Genomic DNA, 26,394 nt, shown 5'->3' with positions numbered 1-26,394 from the left:
TTGTTTTGCAAAACATCTTAGTCGCGGGAGCAGTGGTACGGCACGAACCACAAAAGAGAAAGAGAGAGAGAGAGAGAGGTGGTTTGGGCCCCGCGGAATGAGGGAGACGAAAGGGAGTAGGTGAGAGGGGCTCCGCAGGGAGGGGCTGAAGAACCAGGGTAACCAAACAGGGTATAAGTCACGGACACCCCGTGGTGTACCATCCGGTAACTCGACACCGTCGTTTGTACTCCGTTGTGGTAGGAGTGCCTGGCAGCGGCAGCACAGCCGTACAAGAACACACGTATGAATACGTACGACAATGGCAATGGTTAACAATTTTTATTAATTCTATTATATTCTTTAGTCTTTTCTACCCCTATTTCATATATAATTCGTTAAGATTTGATTGATCAGTTCTGGAGTTATAGAAATGTCTGTAAATTTGGCACAGACATACATACACACATACCGACATTTTTTTAATGCAATATTTCGACGTTTTAAAACACTCTGAACATATTGACATTAAAAACTCAAAAAACAATCTTTTCTTTGGTTTCTTCTACCCCTATTTTATATATAATTCTTTTAAATTTGGTTGATTAGAGCCAACTTTATACGCAATCAAAGGTTCATATACGAATTTACGAAAACAAAGCTTCCTCTATGAGGAAGCAAAAAATGCAAATGATAAAAAAAAAATATGCACATGTAACTTAATAATTTACAAATAAATGAGCGAAAGAAAGGGGAAGGTTACCGCACATTTCGTAGAAAAATTAATTATTAAAGCATAAATTGCTTGATTTTTCGTCTGCTAGACTGCCACGGTCGTGAACGACGTGAACAGCAGCACGCACTATACACGCGGCGACCAATCAGAGCAATCCCCTTCACTCCCACTACTTCAAACGCTAGTGCGCTGTTACCAGAACACCCGCGTCCCACTACTCCCCCCGATGAAGCCATCGAACCTCCTTAAACAAAAATGAATAACTCATCGCTCAGTTAGAAGTCTTCATAACAGACTGAATACATGTCTTCATAACACTTTTTACGATAGCAAAAATGTGTCGCGCTCTCAGGATTGCTTATCGCGTTTACAATTTGATGACAAAAATACGCGTCAAAAACTCTCTGATAGAGAGTAGAATTTGTCCACTGTTGAGAGTGAAAGTAATCTGGATCCTTAAGCCTTATTCTAGAGGAACCCTTGAGATGATCAAAAATGATAAAACCATTGAGATAAATCATGAAAAAAAATCCTTCATCTAATTGCTGTGCAAGTAGTTCCTCAAACAATGGCGCTATAAAAAAAGCAAACCCGTCTAACATGGGTACGAAGAAAAATATCGTTGAGATTTACTCCGATAATGATAAAGATGCATCAAGAAAAATTCGAACACGACGTATCAAAACATTTGAAGACAAAACTTTGTCTACGAAAGCAGTGGGCACTCCCACTGCAGGGTCAAGCAAGACAGCTTCGGATGGAAACAAATCTAAAAATGCCAAACAAGGCATATTGGCAGATGTCAAAAACAAATTACCTAATGACCATGAAGCAGAAAAACCAAGGCGGAGTCCACGTTTGATGAAAAAAGACAACTGCAAACAATCTACAAGTCGAGACAAGACTTCATCTGGAAAGGATCAGGAGACTGCCCAAAGTTGCTCAAAAGTTGCTGAAGTGAAAAAGAGGAGCCATTATAAAAACTATCCTCCAGAAAATTTTTTAAAAGCAGTCAATGACGTAAAGACGGGTGTACTCAGTGTGTCGGAGGCATCGAGAAAATATTCGGTGCCTGCTTCATCGATTTACAGACACACACAATAAGGATGCGTTCAGAAAGTCATAAATCATCGCCGCTTAAAAATCATCTCACATTGTCTGTTTCCGTTGTCTTTCTTAAGACTTTAGTTTGTCAATCTTATGTTCTCTGAACTTAGTTTAGTGAGTGGATTTCACTTCTCTTCGCCGGTTAGTCTCAAGATTTATTAATCAAACGACCATCGCTGGACATTACACATTTGATCAATTATGACCTTTTTTGTGAAAATTTTCATAACGAAAGATGTCTGGTGTGATAGTGATGGCCGTTTTATATTAGATCACTTGAGAAGGATCCAAACCTGATTATATAGTGTTAGTACAGTCATTTGGTTGTAAAAGAAGAGGTTACCTGGAAAGTTTTCCGGGAGTTTTGAAAATTGGTAATTTTATATATTTCGATGTGCTCTTTCCGAATTTCAACTTTGCCACCTCGTATCTTTGCCGCTCGCGCCGCCGTATTGGAAAAATGGCGCCTAAAAGCAGTTTTTTGACAATATCTCCTTCCGACTCATTCCACGATAAAAACATTTATATACAAAATAAAACTAGAGAAAATTTCCTACAATTTATGTTATAACCTTTTTTTCGTAAAATTAATAGTTTTGGCATACGAGCGCCGCAAAGTGTAGTTCAACACGCGTTTTGGCCTAAAAACTCATTTCCACACCACCTTGAGGTAGAGTAAGCGGCGCGTTTTTTTTACCGTGGTATCCCCAGTAGGCCTAGTCCACATGCAATTCACTATTCTAAAATTTAGCGCATTCTTCTTCGCTTCGCTGTTCTTGATGGACCAGGTGTTGCGAGTTCATCGTCATTAGTACTGATCGAAACGTCACAGACCGAAATTTCTTCCACATCATCCGCGATGGGATTATCAGTTTCATCGCAATCCTCTTCGTTCTCGATTTTATCATACGTTTGCTCGAAAATAGTCTCCGTTTCTTCCTCTTCGTCGCTATCTTGTGATGGAACTTGCGAGTTATCACAGGTACCACTACAATTCGTGCATATAACGGAGCACTTTAACCCAGCCTTTCTGCATCCACAGGCTTTCTGACATCTTTTTTTGCATTTGCAAGAAATAAGTTTTAACAAGCTTTCCAGAGCTGGGGGCTCGAGTGTGGTGACAGGAATTAGCCCGTTCCAAATCATTAACATGCTCGAGACGCTCAACAATCGCTCGACCCCAATCATCATTACGAGCTCGAGCAAGTTCTGAAATACTGTTTCTCATCGATAATCGCAAATGCAAAAAAAGATGTCAGAAAGCCTGTGGATGCAGAAAGGCTGGGTTAAAGTGCTCCGTTATATGCACGAATTGTAGTGGTACTTGTGATAACTCGCAAGTTCCATCACAAGATAGCGACGAAGAGGAAGAAACGGAGACTATTTTCGAGCAAACGTATGATGAAATCGAGAACGAAGAGGATTGCGATGAAACTGAAAATCCCATTGCGGATGATGTGGAAGAAATTTCGGTCTGTGACGTTTCGATCAGTACTAATGACGATGAACTCGCAACACCTGGTCCATCAAGAACAGCGAAGCGAAAAAGAATGCGCTAAATTTTAGAATAGTGAATTGCATGTGGATTAGGCCTACTGGCGATACCACGGTAAAAAAAAACGCGCCGCTTACTCTACCTAAGGTGGTGTGGAAATGAGTTTTTAGGCCAAAACGCGTGTTGAACTACACTTTGCGGCGCTCGTACGCCAAAACTATTAATTTTACGAAAAAAAAGGTTATTACATAAATTGTAGGAAATTTTCTCTAGTTTTATTTTGTATATAAATGTTTTTATCGTGGAATGAGTCGGAAAGGAGATATTGTCAAAAAACTGCTTTTAGGCGCCATTTTTCCAATACGGCGCGGCGGCGCGAGCGGCAAAGATACGAGGTGGCAAAGTTGAAATTCGGAAAGAGCACATCAAAATATATAAAATTATCCATTTTCAAAACTCCCGGAAAACTTTCCAGGTAAAACTATCAAATGACTGTACTATATTATGGTTATAATATTCGAGCACAATATAGCACAAACCTAGCACAATTCAGCACAACCGTGAAAATATGTTAATTCTAAAAGTGGGGGGCTAACTTCTAATAGGTTCGAATACGTGCCACGAGACTGACGGCAGGCACGTAGCGGTCAGCATCGCGGCCCGATGCTTACATCGAGATTGCTATGTTCGATCCTTAACAACCATTAACATTGAATATATTATAGTTGAATAAAATATTTAAAATCCGATTAATGTGTTTAAAATTTCTTTACACGAAGCGATATTAAAAATATAATTGACAAACTTAAGTTTCCAAATTATTTATAATAATAATAATTAGAGGAAAGTCCCCTATTATGAGATAGGATCCTAATATAAGATGGCGGAGTTTTTTCATGGCGGGATCAACAGATGGGGCCTATAAAGGGCCTTTTAGCTTAACATATCTCATATTAGGATCCTGTCTCATAATAGGGGACTTTCCTCTATATACATTTAATTTAAGTTTTACACATTTATATATTAAATTTAATAGTTTTTATACTTTAAATAATTAAATATTAACATTTTACGGAAAAATGTTTAGAGAAATCTGTAGGTATTTCTTTTAAAATATATTTTTGATAATTTTCAGCTGCAAGTTCCAAAAAAAAAATAACGAAAATGTCTTAAACAAGGATTCAATAAACGAGGAAGAAGAAAAAGTTAACGTACCAATATCGATTTTGAAATCAATATTATCTGAAATAAAGTAAATATTATTTATTTATTTCAATATGTTAAAATCCCAGTAAAAATAGACTAGTAAAATGATGTCAATATAACTTCAAAATTTGGAAATCTAAAAAGTAGTAGCACAGATGTCATATAGTGATTATTTAAATATGCCTCTTTAATACTTAAACTACAACTTTTAATACGTATATATTAAAAGAAATTGATTCAAATGTTTATAATATCAAAATAGACTCACATTTAAATGATCATTATAATCGAAAAAAGAAAAATTTTGGATTGGATAGTATATAGTTATTAAACCAGATTATAAGCCGCCGTGTAATCGCAGTCAATATTGCTCTGAATGGTCACTGTCTTAAAAACTTAAGATTTTAGTTTTCCTAATATATATTTCTCACAAATAGTTGGAATGTTCGCACGGGAATGGCCGCGCCGAAACATCACGTACCCGAAAAACGTGTATAATTCCTAAATTGTAATTTTTCACGGTTTTGCACGCATGTGAAGCGCGCAACTTGATATAACTCGCGAGCTCACGAAGCTCGCTTGTTGTACCGAACTTGCTAGTATTGTAATAAACTTAGCTAATATAATATATTTCGATGACGTAAAATGGAGTAAGAAAACTCTTTCGTGCTAAACGTCTTTTGAACGTCTTTTTTTAACCCTTAAATGCCACCCGGGGTCCAGCGGACCCCAGACCCTTTAGAATGATATATTTTCAAATGTTCCTGCCAAATATGGAGCTCATATTTATCTATTTATTATTTTTTATTTTTTTTATTTTGGAGCCAACATTTTAACTGTTGGCGATCTTAATTTTTTATACTATGTTGAAATTGAAATTTTAACAATATAAGCATTTTATTCTCTTTTCTAAGCCTTGAACAACATTGAAAATAATTTTCATAACTAAATATCAAAAAATCAATAAGTAAGGAGACATTTTTCATGCTGGGGTCTTTTAGACCCCATGTGTCATTTACGAGATTCTTGAGAGGTGTGGCATTTAAGGGTTAAGAGTCTTATTTTCTTTTATTTCAGAGTATTAGGGTCAAAGCACATATGACAGTCGTAGTCGTGGACGTAAGTAACGCACAAGCTTTGGCGTATCCTGATCTGTCAGATCGGGGACTACGACTGTCGTATATCGCTATGCCATGTTATGTGCTTTGGCCCTTACTTCAAATAAACCCCAAAACTGGACATAAGCGGAAGGAAAGTAAAAAAAGAAACGCACTGTCCTATGATAGTTCCGTGATGAAGTTGACTAATGCTGTGGAGGCTTTTAAAGACGATTGAGATTTTCGACAAAACGATTAAAAAATGTATAACAAAATAATCAGTTTATTACCAAATATATAAAGCAAATATATATTACCAAAAATTTATAGTAATTTAGTTTAAAAAAATAAAAGTGTTCTGGCTATATATATATATGTGCAAATAATCGGAGTTTATTTTTTATATTGAATCCACACCTTTTGTTTAGAAAAGGAATCAGAAGAGGTCAAATTGGGCACCTATGTGAACCTGACACCCGACTTTTAAAAAATTAATTTTTTTACGGAAAACGTTAGCTTTTCGTTTGTAGTTGTTTGTAGTAACAAAAATTTCGTTTGTAGTTCAATACATTAAAAATTATAAACATTTAAAAAATGACTCGCACCCCACTTTGAGATATCTCAAATCCGCTTGCGCCATCTTCTTCAGAATCGTTTATAGTTGTTTGTAGTGCTTTTCTTTTCGTTTGTAGTTGAACCGTTTAAAAGTTACAATTTAAAAAAATAATAAAAACCTAACTTTGCCAATTTTGGAGATACCTCAAATCCGCTTGCGCCATCTTCTTCAGAATCGTTTGTAGTTGTTTGTAGTGTTTTTCTTTTCGTTTGTAGTTGAACCGTTTAAAAATTACAATTTAAAAAAATAAAAAAACCTAACTTTGCCTATTTTGGAGATATCTCAAATCCGCTTGCGCCATCTTCTTCAGAATCGTTTGTAGTTGTTTGTAGTGTTTTTCTTTTCGTTTGTAGTTGAACCGTTTAAAAATTACAATTTAAAAAAATAAAAAAACCTAACTTTGCCTATTTTGGAGATATCTCAAATCCGCTTGCGCCATCTTCTTCAGAATCGTTTGTAGTTGTTTGTAGTGCTTTTCTTTTCGTTTGTAGTTGAACCGTTTAAAAGTTACAACAATTTAAAAAAATAACGGCAAATTAAACGTGCAGCTATAAACGAAACGAAAACCATTACAAACAACTACAAACGATTCTACATCGAGTCGCGCAATCAGTTTTAAAATAACTCCAAAATAGGGGAAGTTACACTTTTTGTTTATTGCAAAAATATCAAATTTAGAACGGTGCAAATATAAACAAAAAAGAAAACACTACAAACAACTACAAACGATTCTGAAGAAGATAGCGCAAGCGGATTTGAGATATCTCAAAAATTGGCAAAGTTACACTTTTTGTTTATTGCAAATATATAATAACTTTTGAACGGTGCAACTACAAACGAAAAGAAAAGCACTACAAACAACTACAAACAATTCTGAAGAAGATGGCGCAAGCGGATTTGAGATATCTCAAAAATTGGCAAAGTTACACTTTTTGTTTATTGCAAAAATATAATAACTTTTGAACTGTGCAACTACAAACGAAAAGAAAAGCACTACAAACAACTACAAACGATTCTGAAGAAGATGGCGCAAGCGGATTTAAGATATCTCAAAAATTGGCAAAGTTAGGTTTTTTTTATTTTTTTAATTTGTTGTAACTTTTAAACGGTTCAACTACAAACGAAAAGAAAAGCACTACAAACAACTACAAACGATTCTGAAGAAGATGGCTCAAGCGGATTTGAGATATCTCCAAAATAGGCGAAGTTAGGTTTTTTTATTTTTTTAAATTGTAATTTTTAAACGGTTCAACTACAAACGAAAAGAAAAACACTAAAAACAACTACAAACGATTCTGAAGAAGATGGCGCAAGCGGATTTGAGGTATCTCCAAAATTGGCAAAGTTAGGTTTTTATTATTTTTTTAAATTGTTGTGTAACTTTTAAACGGTTCAACTACAAACGAAAAGAAAAGCACTACAAACAACTACAAACAATTCTGAAGATGGCGCAAGCGGATTTGAGATATCTCAAAGTGGGGTGCGAGTCATTTTTTAAATGTTTATAATTTTTAATGTATTGAACTACAAACGAAATTTTTGTTACTACAAACAACTACAAACGAAATGCTAACGTTTTCCGTAAAAAAAATTAATTTTTTAAAAGTCGGGTGCCAGGTTCATATAGGTAAATTGGGCAAGCAACTTTAAAATGGTATATCTATTTTTAATATATATAATATATATATATATATATTATCTAATGATCGTTAAACGATAAGCGATTTTCTTTTTTATGTGTAGATTTTCAATGTTTTTAACGTATAAAAAGTGTGTGCAAAATAAATTTGGTGTACTCGTGTACGTAAAGATTCAATATATTTTTATTTTCATAACTGAAAAATAATGAATGTATTTATTAGGAGTATAAAAAAGTTCTCGGCTTTAGATTTCATGAAATCGAAACTACATTTTAAATTTTAGTTATTCTCCCGCTCTTTTGCGGTTTGAAAGTGCTGACATATAGCTTTTCAAAATGCCACACAGTTTGGCATTTGTTGCATATAACCTTACAAATCGGTGGTGTTTACAATGGCAATAACAAAAGAGCATATTCGATTTTCCATCCACTTTGCGTTTTATTTGAAGAAAAACGCTGCTGAAGCCACTAAAATGATTTGTGCTGCATATGGTGAGAATGTCGTAACACATTCTACGTGTAAAAGATGGTATCAACAATTTCGCGAAGGAAATTTCGATCTTGAAGACCATTCGCGTGCTGGACGCCCTCCCCAATTTGAAACGGACGAACTGTAAGCTTTACTCGATCAAAACACCGAACAAACTGAAAAGGAGCTTGCACAGCAGCTCTTTCTGTACGTTTTCAAATAAAAATTGAATTTTGTGAAAAAAAGCCGAGAACTTTTTTATACTCCTAATATTAAATAATTATATTTAATAAATACATTATTTTTCAGTTATAAAAATAAATAGTATATTGTGCACCTAGGAGAAAAAGTTACGTTTTTCAGACAAGTGTGTGTGTAACCTTCGGCTCGGGCGGCAATCACTGCACGAGTCTCAAAAAAGCTCTCTCTCGTGGTACACATACGATATTTTTCACAATACCTTTACGGAAATGTTCGAATTTTGATGCCTGTAGAGCGAGGCGACAGTGGCCAATTTCACGCCAGAGCGGCTTACTTTCTCTCCCTAGGGAGGAAAAGTATAAAGTCCTGGTGTGAAATTGCGGGCATCACTTTCGTCCCGCTCTACAGGCATCAAACATTTCCGTAAAAGTATTGTAAACAAAATATTTTTATTTAATATTCAATATTTTTAACAATATATTAAAATATTGTTAAAAATATTGAATATTTAAAAAATCTGTATTAAAATAAGTACAAAAATGTAGGAAGTTTTTATGCAGATTGCAGATACCGTAAATAAAATTTCAAATAAGATATTAAAAATTAAAAAAGTGGTATTTCGAAAATAAAAGTAACGAGCATTAATATTACTATGCGCATCTGTTTGAAAAATCAGATACCTGTAAAGCAATTTTAACTTTAAGTATATGTAAATTAAGAAACAGGTCTCGGAATTCTCAGAATCAAGATCATACAATTAATGCACTGTATGACACTTTCGTGACACTTGTTTCTATGATATTTCTACAGATTTGTCCCGTAATAACCACTCTGTATATTGATAATAATATTCCAACATAGTAAAATTACAACATTTATGTACTTGAAATTTATTTAGTCTTGAGATAATTCTCAGGTCAATGTTCATGAAAATTAGAAAACCTATTTCTTAATTTAAATATGCTTAAAGATCAAAATTCATTTACAGGTATATGAATTTGCAAACAGATGAGCATAGTAATATTACTGCTCGATACTTTTATTTTCGAAATACCACTCCTTCAAATTTCAACTTCGTATTTGAAATTTCATATACGGTATATGCATAAAAACTTCCTACATTTTTATATTAATTTTAATAGATTTTTTTTACAGTGTTGCTGTATGTTCACTATCACTAACGTGATGATGCGAACAAGTTGAACTAATATATACCTATACTTGGAACTTACCAGTCGATGCGCAACAGCGGAGTTACTAACACTGCATTGATCTGAAACATAAATATTTTTACATTAAACCAGTGCCAGATAATCGATACTTAAAGTAAATAATTATCGCGCCCGTTAAATTCTTAAAACTGAGTACATTTTACCACACATAGCTGATTTTAAAATACTAATTCAAGAAACGATCGCGGCCGCTGCAAGCGGCAGCATATTTCAGCATTAACATCGTTCGTATAATTAATCCGCGAAAAATTGTGCAAGTAATATTACAACCGTGTGAATATCGCGACGTTCGCGACGTAATATCTCTTCTCGCATATGCCGGAGATCGAACTCCGGCGAAATTGTGCCGGATTTAAACCTCGAACGGAATTGTAAGAGTAATGATTCGAGTATAACGTAATCAACCACGTCGCGCGCTTCAGAAAGTGGCAGAATCCACCACAGGACAGCAAAATAATAAACAAATAACAATCAAGTACTCACCCCACGGTTGCTTCGGCGTCACCTGATGCTCCCCAGGCCTCCTCCTCCTCTCCGTGGTCCTCCTCCGATGTCGCATCTCCGTTGGCGCACTCACTCACGACGCGGCGACGTTTACGAGCAAAAATCCAGCTGACAACTACAGTATTTGCTGCACCGATACCAGCAGCTCCACTGCAACACAAAAGATAATTGTAATTTTATTCCAATTTTAATATCTAAAGAACATGTCTACAACAGTACAAATTTCTTAAATATTTTGATTATAAAAATGTATGTAAAGCCATAAAAAATATCTAAAATACAGTGTCATACAAAACGCATACATTTATATCATTCATATGATACAATCAAAGATGTATCAGTGTTAGCCTCATGTAATCTGAGAAAAAGTACAACCAAAAATCTATAATATATCTAATTATATGCTCAAATTATATGCATACAAAGGATGGTATTGAAAAAATATGTAAAAGTCTTCTGCTTGCATAATACAAAATATATGTATTGTGTTTGTATTGTGTAGATTAAATCTGAAGTAATAAAATATACCGGTAGGTTGTATTCCAAGTCTTTCCATGCTTCTGCTTATCTGTCCAACCGCTGCACCATCACCTGTTATCCGTAATCTGAACCGGCGATTCGTGTAATATTCGAGATTTATCTTCATTTTGCATATAATAGAAAATAGAAAATATCTTATTAATTATTTCGAAATTATTTAATTTTCAGATCGAATTAATTTCTAAATTGAGCAAGACATAATTATATTAACTTCTTAATGGTGATCTGCTTGATGTTAGCAAACACCAATAAGTAAAACATTATTCTTCGCATATTTTTCCCGATTTATCGTTAATCAACTTCAGTCGGATTTCCGGCAGATGCAAAAGGAAAGTAACGTGTGTGGCGCAGAAACAGCAAGAAACGTTAGTTACGCTCTATGTGCGTCAAATCAATTTCAGAGATATTTCAATGTAAAGGAGGAAGAATAATAGCATGGGGGTGAACTAAATTTATATCCCTGCATCCAATTTCTACAACGGTATATAGTCTGCAAGCCGTAGTAGACTTCGGCCCGTATTCTCAGTTCACTTTTATCGATAAATGCGCGCATTTGTTTCTAAGATTCTACAGTACATGTAACGTAAACTATATGTTAAATGCGCGCATTTATGATAAAAGTGAGCTGAGAGTACGGGCCTTCGGCTATTGTTTATTGCTTCGTACGCTACGCTTTGATGTCATCATAGCATGCGGCGAGACAGCAACCGCGACAGTGCAACTCATTTACGTGGAATCGAATTATCGTAAGTTACTACAAATCCCCGTTTACACGGAGGAATTTATCGTAAGTTACTACATATCCCCGTTTACGCGGAGGAATTATCGTACGTTACTACAGAAGTAACGCTCGCGTATAAATATTTGTCCCGTCACCTGAAAAAAACGACCGCGACGAGCGTCTTCCAGGAAAACGGCGCCGACGGGAAACATGGCGGATGTATATCGCGCTCGCGGATACCGCGAGCTTCTCGACGGGACGACATCGACATGGCGATCGCATTCGCGAGCGCAATTACTCGCGTCAAACAAATATGAAGCGTTGCGTACTTACAGGAGAGGCGAGGCATGATACTCGGATGCCTTCGATGTAAAATTGTCTCGAACGCCGGCCTCGATCGCGGGTCGATATTCCAGGCTCCGCAAGCGTCGCGTACACCATGCTGGACGACGATTAACCCGCATTTTTCGCGATAAGCGGCCATGTCGGCTATTCTGATTGCGAGATCGTCGAACGTACTCGCGTTACACCACATAGTGACATTACACACATCACGCTCGCTCGCGACCTTCTTCTTCTTCTTCTTCTTATATTTGCATTGGCTCCTGCCTCTAGTACGAGGACAATATGGCCAGCATTTACCCCTGTTTGCGTAAAAGTCTGAATGACTGTTAGCGTGGCAAAGTCTAAATGGAAATCACTAAAAAACTGAGTGAGAATCAATGCAGACAGTATCAGTCGCAATACTTAAAAAATTTTCGTTCCGGACAAAACACGTCCGAACAGGTCCGCGCACGTTGAGCGAATTGCTCGCTCGCGACCGAATACGATTACGATCACGATCGAAGCTGATCGAAGGTCAGAAGGATCCACGCCGCGTGCCGCGTCGCGACGTCGCGGCCGTATCGCGTGGTATCGCGCGTGTCCTGATGGGAACTGTCCCCCACCCCCACCCCAGCCACCCCTTACATTCCTTCGCGCGGCCGGGCGCGGGCCGGGCCGCGTGCGGGGCGCGGCGTACTTGCCGAAATTACTACGCGCGCGATAACGAAAACACGCGATTGGCCCAAATAATGGGATGATCCTCGAGCGTTTGAATTCCAAGAAAAGCTCCTTGGCAACGAACGCAACGGCAAATAGGAAAGAAATACAGCGATTTCCGCGAATCTATGGCTGGATTCGGGGAGCGCGCTATTAGCGCTATTTGCTTATTCTATCCTTGTTTTACACCTGATGAGCGATAAAGATAAGAATGACCGCTGTTACACGTCGGGTTTAATAACATCGGTAGTTCTTAGGCTGGCAAATCACAGCTATTCCCTTCTTCTGAAGAATGAGTGTGATTGGCTAGTCTAAGAACTACCGATGTTATTAAACCCGATTAAGGGGATGCTGGAGCCGCAGGCGAACTCGATCAGCGTCGATAAAGAAGTGCTCACCGACTATATCTGTCCTTGTATAGACAAAGATATAGACAAGGATAGCACGCTACATTGCACGCATACATACGCACGATATACACATCGAAATTATACTTTTATATTACGCTTCCAAATCTTGATTTGGGGGGTTTATCGATGTTTTTATTGTTGTACAATTCAGGGAACTTGTTTTCGCGTTCGTACCAATGGTATATCTCTTATATGAAATACATCTTGTGACGAGCTGACAGCTCGCCGCAACTCGAGACGCCATATTGGGATAAAAGTAGATAAGGAAATCTGTACTTCCGTAATTTTTTCTCGTTTTCTATATAAAATCGGAGTTCCCCTGAATCATTAATGTATGTACTGCAATTCTGGAGAAGGATTTTTAATTCTGTCAAATATTAACGACGCTACGTTTCGACAAAAAAATGCCGGTAAAACAGACGGCTCCAGCATCACCTTAACGGCGCCGTGTAACAGCGGTCAATGATGCAATAGCGTAAAGCCCCTTGCACAATGCCAGGCAACAGGCAATAGGAACAGGAAATAACCAAAAAATCGTTAATTACAACCTAAAAAATTCGAATGCTATGATTGGTTGGCAACAGGCAATAGGCACAGAATTTCCAACGTGACGGAAACTCTGTGCCTATTGCCTGTGTCACTGTTTATTCTGCATTTATACATGATTTCTGATTTCTATTCCCTGTTCCTATTGCCTGTTGCCTGGCATTGTGCAAGGGGCTTTAATAGCGCGTTCCCCGAACGCAGCCTATATGTATATACGATTTCTTAGGCCGGTATTCATAGTCGGTTCTTATTTTAAGACCGTCTTAAGTAATGTCTTAAGATGCTAATACGGCTTTCCCATACAGCATGGAATATGCAAAAAATGTGCTATAAACAATCTATAAATATTTTAATATTCCACGGGTTATTCAGAATATTCTGTAGAAGTTCTATAAATATTCCATGAAATTTTGTCTATTTGGAATATCCATAGAATATTCTACAAATATTCTAATAAATGTAGTACATTTAAAAAATGCATAGAATGTTCTATAAATATTTTGACAAATATAGAATATTTGGAATATTTACAGAACATTTTGTTAATATTCTTAAACATTTATAGCATGTGCTATGAATATTCTGAGAAACTTTTCTAGAATTGCTATGAATATTTCGATAATAATCTATGAACATTGCGATGAACATGAAATATTCAGAATATTAATAGAATATTTTTTACATATTAGTAGAATATTTTTAAAATAATCTATAAACATTTTAGGAAAAATATTGAAAACATTCTAACTATTCTAGGAATATTTAAAGAATATTTTGGAACATTATATAAATATTCTGGAAAACATTAATAAAAACTTTTTAGAAATTTTTCTGCAATATTTATAAAATATTTCGTGAGATTTTCTTGAAGTATCTACAATATGTTATGCATATTTCAAGAATATTTTATGAATATTCTGCAAACGTTTTGCGCATATTCAACCCTAGAACCTCCATAACGATCGAGATAATAAGAAAACAAATATGATAAGTATCTGTCAACCGTAGAAATCAACATTAATACAAATTTTTTGGAATAAATATAATTATTTCACTGGAGTATATATCTGCACAAGCAGGTATGTATCTATACAGGTAGAAAGTTGCCACTGGTCTCCCGTAAAATTTGATAAAAAATTTAGTATCTACGTTAATCGTCGTGATTACTGTAAGCGATTTACCACAGTCTCCCCTCTAACTTCGGACCTACCCATACAGCACAAAATGTTTTTAAAAAATATTTCTGAATATTTCTATAAAAATATTACAAGAAATATATTAAAATGGTTTTAGGAATATTTTAAAAAAGTTAAAAAACCTTTTGTGATAACATTTTTTAGAATATTTTAAGAATCTTTGAAAAATATTTATAAAAATGTCCTTTTTTATCACCCAGACAATATTTTCTTAAATATTTGAAATATATTTTTAAAATATTAATTTAAATCTATATATTTATTGTTTTATAATCTCGTTCCAAAATATTTAAAAATATTTTAAATTTATTATTGGTTCCATAATCTTTTTTTAAATAGTTTTAAAATATTATGAAATATTCTTAATTAAAAGATGCATAGTAGTGCATCTTTCCGTGCTAGTTTGGAACGACGCCGCTAGGCGGCGCATGATGGTAAGACTAACTCGTAAGTAAATTTCAGTTGAGGGCTAATATAAGCAGGTCTCTGGCGAAACAAGAGTATGACATTCGCAAGATATGTATATTTTTCAAATATCAAGATGTACCTATATTATTTTACAGATATTTAAAAAATCTTTCAAACATGAAACACACAATTATTGCTGATTGGGTTAAACATATTTTATTTTTTGAAGTAATATTTCTAAAAGATTTTACAAAGATTTTATAAATATTCTCGAATAATCTACAAATGTTTGTAAATATTCCCAAATATATTAAGAAAAATGTCTGTATTCCAAGATTGTTTTAATAAATTCACAAATATTCACAAATATCCTATAATTGTTTTATAAATGTATACAGAATATGCGATACCCCATTTTTAATGTTCCTAAAATAATCTATAAATGTTCAATAAATATATTTTGCATATATAAAAAAATTATGGATTATGCGGAAATATTTATAAAACATTTGTAGATTATTCGAAAATATTTACAGAAATTTCTAAGGACATTCAAAGCGGGACATTACACGTTCTTTGCACATTTATAGATCATTCATAGAAAATTCATGAATATTCTAAAGAATATTTATAGAACATTCATGGAATATTTCATGCTGTATGGGTTGTGATTGGTTAATGACATCTTAAGATTGTACTTAAGACGATCTTAAATATAAGAACCGACTATGAATACCGGCCTTAAGCCTTGTGTACACGATACTAGAAATCGGTCCGAGTTTCGGTTTAAGCCAATCAACTTGCAGCTCTTACAGAAAAGCAGCAGTTTCATTGGCTTAAACCGAAACTCGGACCGATTTCTAGTATCGTGTACACAAGGCTTTAGAGATTTTATACAGATTTCATAGAGAATAATGAGACCATCTAAATGTTCGACGCTTGTTATAGAAAACTGTAATAAATTCACAAAGACTAGATTTGACTAAAATTTTGTATTCAAAAGGAAAACACGTATTTATCGCTTATCGTATATTTTTACATTGTTTCATGGGTCCATATTAGCCGCGGTATTACCACATTGCATATGAGACGATAATTCCTCTTTCAATAATATTTCGATCTGAGGAAGAAACGAATCTAAATGAAGAATAGTAATGCGAGCTTTCGCGCAGTCGACTCTTTGCTCGCTTGATTTTTCATAATATAAAGATTTTTATATTATATATAAAAAATTTTTCGCAAGAGGCGCGGAATATAAAGATTTGTATATTATATATAAAAATTTTTATATTATAAAGAAACAAGCGAGCAAAGAGCCGACTGCGCGAAGGCTCGCATTACTATTCTTCATTTTGAATCGTTTCTTCCTCAGATCGAAATATTATTATTGAGAGAGGGATTATCGTCTCGCGCAATATGCTAATATGGATCCGCGAAACAACGCGAAAGATATGCGATAATAGCGCATTCATCGAAATACAAGAAACGGATTATACATATATTCGACGTACGTTAAGGGTGCAGTCCCATGCACAGCGAAAAATCGGAAACGACAAAAAGGGAACCGCAAAATGGAAATAGAGCATGCGCAGCTGCACAGCGCGTCGTCTGCTTATTCCGTTACTTTTTTTCAACTTCAGGCGTCCCATGCACGCTAAAAAATAGGAAAATTGAAGAAAAATCAGATCTTGTTAAAATCGGAAATGCTATTTAAAGGTAAAAAGTAATAAAATGTATTATTTATATAAAGAAAATAATTATTATTAAACATTTGTATAACAACTACACTCGAAATTACTAATTTTTCGGTTCTATGAAGAAAAATTGGTTAAAGAAAGAGGTTAGAGTACCATTCCTTGTTGAAAAAGCTGCTCCATGGGACGCTAGAAATCGAAAAATAAAAACGGAAAGGTACGCAAAATTATATTGATTGAAAATTTAAGTTAAAAAAAATTTTTATTTATTCTATAAATATTCTGTAATAATAGTGTCAATTAAGGCTGATTTATAGAGGCCGTAACCGTTGATTTAAGCCGTAATCTTTAAGAAATTGACCAATCACAGTCGAATGTGAGAAGAACAATCGACTGTGATTGGTCAATTTCTTAAAGATTACGGCTTAAATCAACGGTTACGGCCTCTATAAATCAGCCTTTACCATTGTTTAGGTACGTGAATAATTCATAATGAGATCAAAAGTTTATTTGATGCTAATACTGCAAAAATGCAGACAGTTGCAACAAATGCCACAAACACCTTGGCAATCTGAAATAAATTATGAACAAATTAACAAGATGTACTGCCTTTATCTTTTACTAAAAAGAAAAGAACTTGTTAAACGAAGATTCTGGGTAAGACCCATATTTACAGAAGAAATGAGATTATTACAAGGGTTTAGCGATAACTTAATTATTGAAATGATGCATCGTGATGAAGAAAAATATTTTGATTTTTTCCGTATGCATTTGCAAAGTTTAAATGAATTATTTACTCTTATTGAACCACACATTACAAAACAGACTGTGGTGAGGACTCCCATACCATCTAGAACTCGTTTTGAAATCTGCATTCGCTATTTAGCTACAGGTGATAGCTTTCAGTCTCTTAGTTATGCTTTTCGAGTAGCACCAAATACAATATCTAAAATTATATCAGAAACTTGTCAAGTTATTTGGGATGTTCTGGCTGAAATAGTTTTTCCAGAACCAACAGAACAGTTGTGGTATCAGAAAGCATGTGATTATGAAGATTTGTGGGACTTTCCTAATTGCATTGGGTCTATAGACGGTAAACACGTTGTCTTACAGGTATTTATGAATTTAAAAATGACCAACTATACATATACTGTATAACAAATTATTATGAAAAAAATAAACAAAAATTTTATTTACAGGCACCATATAAGAGTGGTTCTACCTATTATAATTATAAAGGTCAACACAGTATTGTATTGCTTGCCATAACAGATGCAAATGGATTATTTACTGTAGTAGACATAGGAGCAGAAGGAAGACGTAGTGATGGAGGAATTTTTATGCACAGCGATCTTGGTATCAGTCTAAACAATAATGAAGTCAGTTTGCCTCCATCAAGACAATTAGAAGAAAATGGTCCAAATTTACCTTATGTGCTAGTTGGAGATGAAGCATTCGCTCTTACTAACTACATGATGAGACCATATTCTAGAAGAAATGATTTAGATCTTTCTGAAAAAGTGTACAACTACAGACATTGTAGAGCCAGAAGAAGTGTTGAATGTTCTTTTGGAGTGTTAGCAGCACGGTGGAGAGTTTATCGTAAACCCATGGAAACCTCAGTTACTACTTCTGTTAAAGTTGTTCAAGCAACAGTATGCTTGCATAATTTTCTAATGGCTAAAGATATAACTCGATCATTTCAAGAGAGGCAATATTCGCAACTTCTTCCAGCAGAAAGAGATGCACCTGCACATGCACTTCATGATCTGCATGTTCAATATGTAAATATAAATAATGCTACTGGGATAAGAGATGCATTTAAGCAATATTTTAATACAACTGGTGTTATTGAACAACAATGGGAGAGAGCATTGCAAAATAATTTTTAAGCTTAATTTATACAAAGAACAGTTTATTTAAATTTTTTAATAATTGTAACATGAATAAATTGTACATTATAACAAATACATGTTTGTCATACTTAAGTTTAAATATGTGCTTATTACATAATAAAGTGCATTTTAATATAATATTCAATAACCATATATGTATTTGTAACATTAAACTTAAATTAGTTTGTAATAAAACGAAAAATCTTATAGTTATAGCTTTCTATTTATTTAGCCTATCTCCACTTAGTTTGGCATTTAATTTTGGCATTAAATTATTTATTAATAATATTGCTGATGGTTTAAAATAAAGGAATTAGGCATCAATATCTTGTAAATCTTTTTCTTGTTGTAAGCGAGTCAAAAAATCTATTTCTACTCTTGCTCTAGCTTTATAAGAAAGTCGTCTCATTCCAGCAGCTAACCTCATTGCAAAACTATCTATTTCATCCATCTTTTTGGGCTCTGTTTTTATATGTTTCATTATTTCCTTTTCTACATCGGCAGTTCTTTTCTCTGTTAATAAACAATGTTTTATTACAAATAATACAAGTTTAGAGTATGTTACAAAATAAAGGTACTTACTATTGGAACTACTTGATTGCCCTTGTGAAGGTAGATTTTGAGTACGATTATTTGAAGATGATGGAAATAATGTTCTACAAGCACTTTGTACCTCTCGTTGTATTAATACATTGTCTGCAGGCCTTTGTTGAAACACACGTTGTAATTGGGATTGTGCTCCTGTACAAGATTTTTCACTCGGAGAGAATTGCATTTGAGTAATACCATGTGGTGTTGACGTATTCGATCGTGCTTGTGATGAAACAGTGGAGATTATAGATCGAGATGGAGATGGAGAAACTTCTGGCATGATTGCAGACTGTGATATTGGAGAAACACACGACCGCCTGCTATCGTTACTGGAAGATCCTGAAGCAACAGTATTTATTGTATCTGAGATATTACTTAATGCTGAAATTGGTCGAACAAATCTCTCTTTAGAAATACTGTCGTGAACAAGTGTCTGTTGTGAATTGAATTCCATATTTTCTTTATTTGATGTACTGTTTGCATTCTTTCTCTTTAACTTCAATGATGATATTGTTCTAAAAAACAAAAAGTTTAAAAAGATATTGTTTAAACTCATATTTAAAATAAAATGTTTTGGAATAAATGTTACATGTACGCGTGCGTGTGTAGATATATACATATACGTACGACTTGTATGTTAAAGGTTCATTCAAAAAACTCATTGTCTCATAGTATCTAAAAGATGACTTTAAATCATCATTAGCTGCAGCTCCACTTCTTTCAAAAGCTGCCTTCTCTTTCATTAGTTTATTTCGAGCTTTACAATAACATCCTCTTAGATATGCCCAGCGCCTAGAAGCATTTACAGGTGTAAAATCACCTCCTGGAAAATAAGAAAATATATTTTAAAATATCTGTATTTTATGTTTTAATATGATACATCTTAATACATAAAATAATACATATATTTTAAAATACACTATCTCCAAAACTATTACTTATTAATTTCCATAAATCAGCTTTTACTTTCTTTGCTCTCTGCTTGGCAGGAAGTCTTGAGTCATAAAGCGCAGGCTTAAGTTGCACCTGGCCAATCAGACTTTCATCGTACTTGCCAGAAGCAAAAGGACCGTATACTTCCACAGCTTTACCAAGCTTTTTTCCTGATGGATCATTTTTCATCATATCATCATAATCATCATATTTATTATCAGAAAATTCACCATTTTCCACATCATCTGCTTCATTTAATTCATTTCCATCAAGTTCTTTATTTATGCATTTACTGGAACTGTCATTTCCTACTGATATTTCTTGTTTATTAACTGCAAACAATGTGATAATCATTATAAAATGTTTGGGGTACAAATACAGCGTTACACTATTTACAACAAACAATATTTACCTATTACTAACATTCCAGTCTTATCCATACAAAATTCATGCAATTCACTGTCATATATTTCTTGGTAACAACTGTGTTTTAATAAATTGTTCAAAAAACCATTCATAATATATCCACAATAGCCACATTTTATCGGATTATTCACTATTTGCTAAAAGAAAAATTTAAATATTACTTTCTTATTAAATAAACACGTTCGTATTAAAATTATCTATATTATACAATTTTTCATTAATACAGACAAATATTCTTAAAATTACTTACTTCTGACATTTTTAATCGCTATCAATTTGCTCGCTCGTACTTTTAGCTTATGCCTTCTTTTTTTAGGTTTAACGTGCATGGACCTGCATTTAGGTATATTGCACTCTTGTTCTTTATTCTTTTCAAAACGATGTGAATCTTTTAGCTTGTGCGCAGCGTCTAAGGTTATGTTTACAATCTGACGTAGATCACGTAGATACAAGATTGTAATTCTGCACAGTATGCACGCGCGTCCATTCCCCTTTTGTCGTTTCCGATTTTTCGCTGTGCATGGGACTGCATCCTAATTCTGTATCGCTAGGTATTGCCGGCGCGCGGCGGCGAGAGGCGACACCGTTGGCACGCGGGCGCTCGACTTTGTTTTTCGTACACCGCGCCGCGCGGTGTTTATAAAAACGGTCGCCGCACCGCGCCGCTCGCGCCCGCGCTAGAGTTGGTCAAGGTAGAGTAAAGGCTGATTTATAGAGGCCGTAACCGTTGATTTAAGCCGTAATCTTTAAGAAATTGACCAATCACAGTCGATTGTTCTTCTCACATTCGACTGTGATTGGTCAATTTCTTAAAGATTACGACTTAAATCAACGGTTACGGCCTCTATAAATCAGCCTTAATGCTGGGTCTACAATGGGAGTCGCAAAGTCGTGAGTCGCAAGAATTGACCAATCACAGTCGATTATTCTCCTCAAATTCGATTGTGATTGGTCAATTCTTGCGACTCACGACTTTGCGACTCGCATTGTAGACCTAGCATTAGGCCCCATCACAGTCGATTATTCTCCTCAAATTCGATTGTGATTGGTCAATTCTTGCGACTCACGACTTTGCGACTCGCATTGTAGACCTAGCATTAGGCCCCGGACACACACTTTTTCGTAACAGTAACAGTAGAGTTTCGACCAATCGCGTTGCTCGAATCGAGTAACGCAATTGGTCGAAATCCTACTGTTACGTTCTACGGAAAGTGTGTGTGGCCAGCTTTAAGCCAATATCGGCCGAATGTTTCGAAGACGCCATTTCCCGATCAAACCACGTGACCAACTTGATACGCGGAATTTTCAAATTGCTGAAACTTCAGTTTGTATATTAAGGCTGCGTTCCGATATTCACTGTCAATACCGAAAATCTATAGTGTAGGTTAGTTACGTAAACTATAGATTTTCAGTACTTGCACTTTATTTTAAATAGTATTATTAAGATTTAAAACATATCAGTAGTATTTATTTCAAGTTAGAATATTATATAATTGCTGAATACTTTATATATTATTAATTGATATGACAACAACCTGTCAAATGTTTTGAAAAACTGGAAGCGCTAATCGGGAAATGGCGGAGCCAATCAGCGAAAGGAACACTAGTTGGCTTAACTCTTCCTTGACCAACTCCAGCCCGCGCCCGCGGTCGCGCGCTATCACTGGGCGCGTTCAGGGTAGCGATCATGTAACTTTTTCTTTAGAGCGGAAACGTGAAAAGTGAAAAGTTAAGGCTGATTTATAGAGGCCGTAACCGTTGATTTAAGCCGTAATTTTTAAGAAATTGACCAATCACAGTCGAATGTGAGAAGAATAATCGACTGTGATTGGTCAATTTCTTAAAGATTACGGATCAACGGTTACGGCCTCTATAAATCAGCCTTTTCATGTAACTATCTCTTTCTATTGGTGTTGAATAGAAAGAGATAAACTTTTCACTTTTCACGTTCCGTCCTAGGGGAAAAGATACATGATCGATCCCCAGCAGACCAAGCTACTGAGTAGCAGTCGAACGTGATTGGCTCTTACTTTTAGAACCAACCAATCAACGCAGAGTGTTGATAAGACGAACTCAACAGTTGTGTCTGCTGAACACGGCCAATCTCGTAGTGTCAATTTCAATGTTTTATTGTCATTGAAGGTATAATTATTTTCACCAAGAACAAAGAATCGTCATTAAGGCCCAGTTCAACAGTGGCCAGTTAGCTTAACTAGTAGTTAACTCTCACTCTCCTTCTCTTTCTAACCTTTGAGGCCGTATGATTTACCGACATTATCGTTTTCACATAAATCTTTTAATTGGCTTTATAGAATTGCAAAAATCTTTTACAGAATTAAAGTACGCACAAAAATCTAGGCTAGCAAACGCGATTTTATATAAAAAACACCAAAAAATTAAAAATGTTACTTATTTGGGCACATACAGCTGTCACCTGACGACAATATTTGGTTAAAACAAAAATTCTGCAGTTTATACATACATAATGTTTGTCTCCTATCCTTAGGAAAACATGTAGGAATAATATCGTGCAAGTAGAAGTAAGATTCAATGCGTACAATAAAAGAAAAATGTGAATTTTATTTTAGTACTGCAAATACGGATGCAGAATGACAAGAAGAGCAGCAACAGTAGTTGCCGGATCTTGCGAAAGATGGCGAGCAATCGAAAAAAGGACAGATGTCATTTCGTTAGACAAAGACAGATATAGGGAAAACAAAATTAGAAAGGTTGACATTATCGACATCGAGGAAGTTCGCTTGTCACTGCAGGATCCCCTTAACGTCTATTTTTCTCCCGACTGCTGCCAACCTTCGGTTGTGTACTATCATATTTGATAAGATTTATATTTTAGTTACCATAATATTTTATAAATGTTTCCAGAAGAACACGTGTTTAAAGTTTATCACGTATAATTGGAGGTTATCTCGAAAGTTAAATCGTCAGAAAATTCCCATTTTTGTTGCTTTATTGATTTCTCATTTTATCAACTATTTGCATTGTTGTAATTTACTATATAAATCAACATGACACATGTCCGAGAAGCGTGTAAAATCTTACTTTGACATGCGTGATATAAAAATAAGTTAGTGTTCGATTTTATCGTCGCACGAAATTGAACGTAATGACGAATATTAATCTTTTTAAATATTGTTTATAATAACTAACATTTTTGTTTTTTATTTTACTTTTATTTATGTTTAAATTATATTTGCAGATTGTTAGATGATATATTATTAACAGACAAGATGACATCCAAAAATACTAATTATATTGTTTGGATGGACTTAGAGGTATTGAAATCTTACAAATGATACCTACACCTAATGATTATAATGAGGAGTAATCAAAAATTAATTTAGAAACATAAATTAATTGCATATTATATTTTTATAGATGACTGGACTTGAGGTAGATAAACACCATATACTAGAAATTGCCTGTATTGTAACAGATAAAAAATTAAAAATTGTTAGTGAGGAATTGAATATTGTGATACATCAACCAGACACAATATTAGAAAATATGAATGAATGGTGTAAGGAAAATCACACAAAGGTAAAGCTTTTAACTTACATGGATGATACAGATATTCTTGAACTTTTTAGCCTTTGCAAATTGGTATATTTTGAGTTTTGTAACTTCATTACTAATATATATTTCAGACAGGATTAATTGAGAACTCTCGCTCAAGTACAGTATCATTGGAAGAAGCTGAGAAGACAGTACTCGACCTTTTAAAAAAATACATTCCCCAAGGTTCATGTCCATTAGCTGGAAATTCAGTGTATATAGATCGTTTATTTCTGCACAAATATATGCCATTAGTTAACAATTACTTGCACTACAGGATTATCGATGTTAGTACAATCAAGGAAATTGCTAGGTAATAACCGATTTCTTATATTTTTATATGAACAAATAGAGATGCTGACGCAATGTAAACAATTAATAATAATAAGACTCTATCCTGCAATTAATATTTAAGGTAATTTTGATAAAACAATATGATAATGTGTGAGTAAATCTTCATAATTTTTAGAAGGTGGAATCCAAATGTATATAATTCAGCGCCGAAAAAGAAACTAAATCATAGGGCTCTGGATGATATAAAAGAGAGCATTAATGAATTGAGACATTACAAAAACCACTTTTTTAAGATGTCATAATTTAATAAACATATTTAATTTCTTAGATTTAATATTTATATATAAGGTAATTTTATCACGTAAATATTAATTAGTATTTTTATATTTAAAAAATTTTATGACGTATTTATGCAGAAGGCCGTCTAAGATAAAAAGAGCTTAAAAGAGCTCAATGCAATTTAATTTGTAAAGATTTGTGAATCACGAACGAATGTATGAATATTCAATATGGATTAAGAATTATTTTTTATTAAACATAGTAAAAACATAATGAAATATAATATAAATTATATATTTTTACACCGTCTGCATAAGTTTATACTTTCATATCCATTTTTACTAATGTGGATTTTTTCTAGTTTTAAGAATTAGAAAAAGATACTTGTAAGTTAAACCGTAAGTTAAGCCTGGTCATAACAAGAGCCTATTTTTCTTCAAAATCCTATGAGAGAGAAATATATGCTATCTCATTCTGCAGTGACGCTGTAACTTGTAACGTGTCGAAAATCATCAAGTTTTATAGAATTTGTTTCTGACGAACAAATAACAATGGTTGGATGCACGGCAGTTTACTGCAATAATTCATCAATAAAACGACAAATTTGTAACGTTGAGCCCAATGGGTAGGAAATGATAATGTACTTTATTGTAATAAAATTATGATATATATGGAAATTATTTGGATAAAGTTCCGAAAAGCCCATACCTCCGATCGTTCTGAAATTTTGTATACTATTATATTTTGATATGCTAATTATGAATATGTCAATGAAAATTGGCGCAGTCATTTTCTAGGTAAAAATAAAAAAAGAAATTTTTTGCATATTTTTTAATTATCTAAATAAATATACATTTTAGAACAAAAAGTTTCAAATAAAAATTGTATATCTTGTAGATTAGTGACGCGCTATCTCGTTTTTTCTTACATTATATTTTTCTCGGTAAGATTTATTCAAGTTTTCTGAATAATAGAAAACAAAGTAATTTCTTGTTATTTCGTTTTTTCTTACATTATATTTTTCTCGTTAAGATTTATTCAAGTATTTCTAAATAATATGAAACAAACCTAGGAGTGTAGGCGGGGGGGCTTCGCCCCCCCCCCCCCCGCACCCCCCCCCATGCACCTGGCGGTGTGGGTTGGGTTGATGGGTGGGCAGGGGGGGGGGCTTCGCCCCCCCCCCGCACCACCACCCCCATGGACACGCCTTCGGCGTGCCCGTTTAGGAAATGTATTTCGCTTTAAGCGTGAGCGGGGGGGGCTTCGCCCCCCCCTGCACCCCCCCGTGCCTTAATAACTTTTTGTTATCTCGTTTTTTCTTACATTATATTTTTCTCGTTAAGTACTGCTTTTACAGTAATAGCGTATAGAATATAAAAGTTGCGTTTTTAAGAGATATACAATTTTTATTTGAAACTTTTTGTTCTAAAATGTATATTTATTTAGATAATTAAAAAATATGCAAAAAATTTCTTTTTTAATTTTTACCTACAAAATGACCTTTGCGCCAATTTTCATTGACATATTCATAATTAGCATATCAAAATATAATAGTATACAAAATTT

At 34.5% G+C, this 26,394-nt stretch overlaps 4 protein-coding genes across 14 annotated transcripts in view; 2 read left to right on the top strand and 2 right to left on the bottom strand.

The window, feature by feature from the left end:
- The window catches only part of LOC139780313 (uncharacterized), a 34,172-nt gene extending 21,732 nt beyond the window's left edge, over positions 1 to 12,440 (bottom strand). For both annotated transcript variants that reach the window (XR_011720203.1, XM_071718929.1), the window contains exons 1-5: positions 12,364 to 12,440; positions 11,876 to 12,110; positions 10,810 to 10,921; positions 10,261 to 10,431; positions 9,778 to 9,818 (exon numbers count right to left, since the gene is read on the bottom strand). Coding sequence is in view for 1 of the 2 variants with exons in the window: in XM_071718929.1 (XP_071575030.1) it covers positions 9,778 to 9,818; positions 10,261 to 10,336 (117 nt within the window). In the remaining variant the exon portion in view is untranslated. The remainder of the gene's footprint in view (positions 1 to 9,777; positions 9,819 to 10,260; positions 10,432 to 10,809; positions 10,922 to 11,875; positions 12,111 to 12,363) is intronic.
- LOC139780312 (probable oligoribonuclease) lies at positions 11,497 to 25,505 on the top strand. 5 transcript variants are annotated; one of them, XM_071718924.1, is made up of 5 exons: positions 11,497 to 11,567; positions 23,900 to 23,975; positions 24,079 to 24,240; positions 24,348 to 24,568; positions 24,725 to 25,505. In XM_071718924.1, exons 1-5 carry the CDS (start codon positions 11,512 to 11,514, stop codon positions 24,849 to 24,851), a joined length of 642 nt encoding a protein of 213 aa, XP_071575025.1. In that variant the 5' UTR covers positions 11,497 to 11,511; the 3' UTR covers positions 24,852 to 25,505. The 5 variants fall into 5 exon arrangements, with proteins under 5 accessions (XP_071575025.1, XP_071575024.1, XP_071575026.1 ...); XM_071718923.1 differs by lacking the exon at positions 11,497 to 11,567 and adding an exon at positions 22,922 to 23,503; XM_071718925.1 differs by lacking the exon at positions 11,497 to 11,567 and adding an exon at positions 23,364 to 23,498.
- LOC139780309 (uncharacterized) lies at positions 16,649 to 18,832 on the top strand. Of its 5 annotated transcripts, XM_071718921.1 has the most exons (6): positions 16,649 to 16,859; positions 16,963 to 17,054; positions 17,312 to 17,494; positions 17,663 to 17,729; positions 17,847 to 17,950; positions 18,037 to 18,832. In XM_071718921.1, exons 3-6 carry the CDS (start codon positions 17,330 to 17,332, stop codon positions 18,727 to 18,729), a joined length of 1,029 nt encoding a protein of 342 aa, XP_071575022.1. In that variant the 5' UTR covers positions 16,649 to 16,859; positions 16,963 to 17,054; positions 17,312 to 17,329; the 3' UTR covers positions 18,730 to 18,832. The 5 variants fall into 5 exon arrangements, with proteins under 5 accessions (XP_071575022.1, XP_071575021.1, XP_071575020.1 ...); XM_071718920.1 differs by having other exon boundaries at positions 17,663 to 17,950; XM_071718919.1 differs by having other exon boundaries at positions 17,312 to 17,729.
- Positions 18,736 to 21,216, bottom strand: LOC139780308 (uncharacterized). Of its 2 annotated transcripts, XM_071718914.1 has the most exons (6): positions 20,933 to 21,207; positions 20,669 to 20,819; positions 20,262 to 20,588; positions 19,951 to 20,146; positions 19,315 to 19,838; positions 18,736 to 19,245 (listed from the first exon to the last, which is right to left on the bottom strand). In XM_071718914.1, the coding sequence occupies exons 1-6, from the start codon at positions 20,939 to 20,941 to the stop codon at positions 19,046 to 19,048; spliced, it is 1,407 nt and encodes a 468-aa protein (XP_071575015.1). In that variant the 5' UTR covers positions 20,942 to 21,207; the 3' UTR covers positions 18,736 to 19,045. The 2 variants fall into 2 exon arrangements, with proteins under 2 accessions (XP_071575015.1, XP_071575016.1); XM_071718915.1 differs by lacking the exon at positions 18,736 to 19,245 and having other exon boundaries at positions 19,634 to 19,662; positions 20,933 to 21,216.
- Positions 25,506 to 26,394: the final 889 nt, after the last annotated feature.

The sequence above is a fragment of the Temnothorax nylanderi genome, unplaced genomic scaffold (genome assembly GCF_030848795.1).
Source record: "Temnothorax nylanderi isolate EJ_2023f unplaced genomic scaffold, tnyl_v1.0 TNYL_tig0271_pilon, whole genome shotgun sequence".
Taxonomy (NCBI): domain Eukaryota; kingdom Metazoa; phylum Arthropoda; class Insecta; order Hymenoptera; family Formicidae; genus Temnothorax; species Temnothorax nylanderi.
This window is presented reverse-complemented; position numbering and strand designations above follow the sequence as displayed.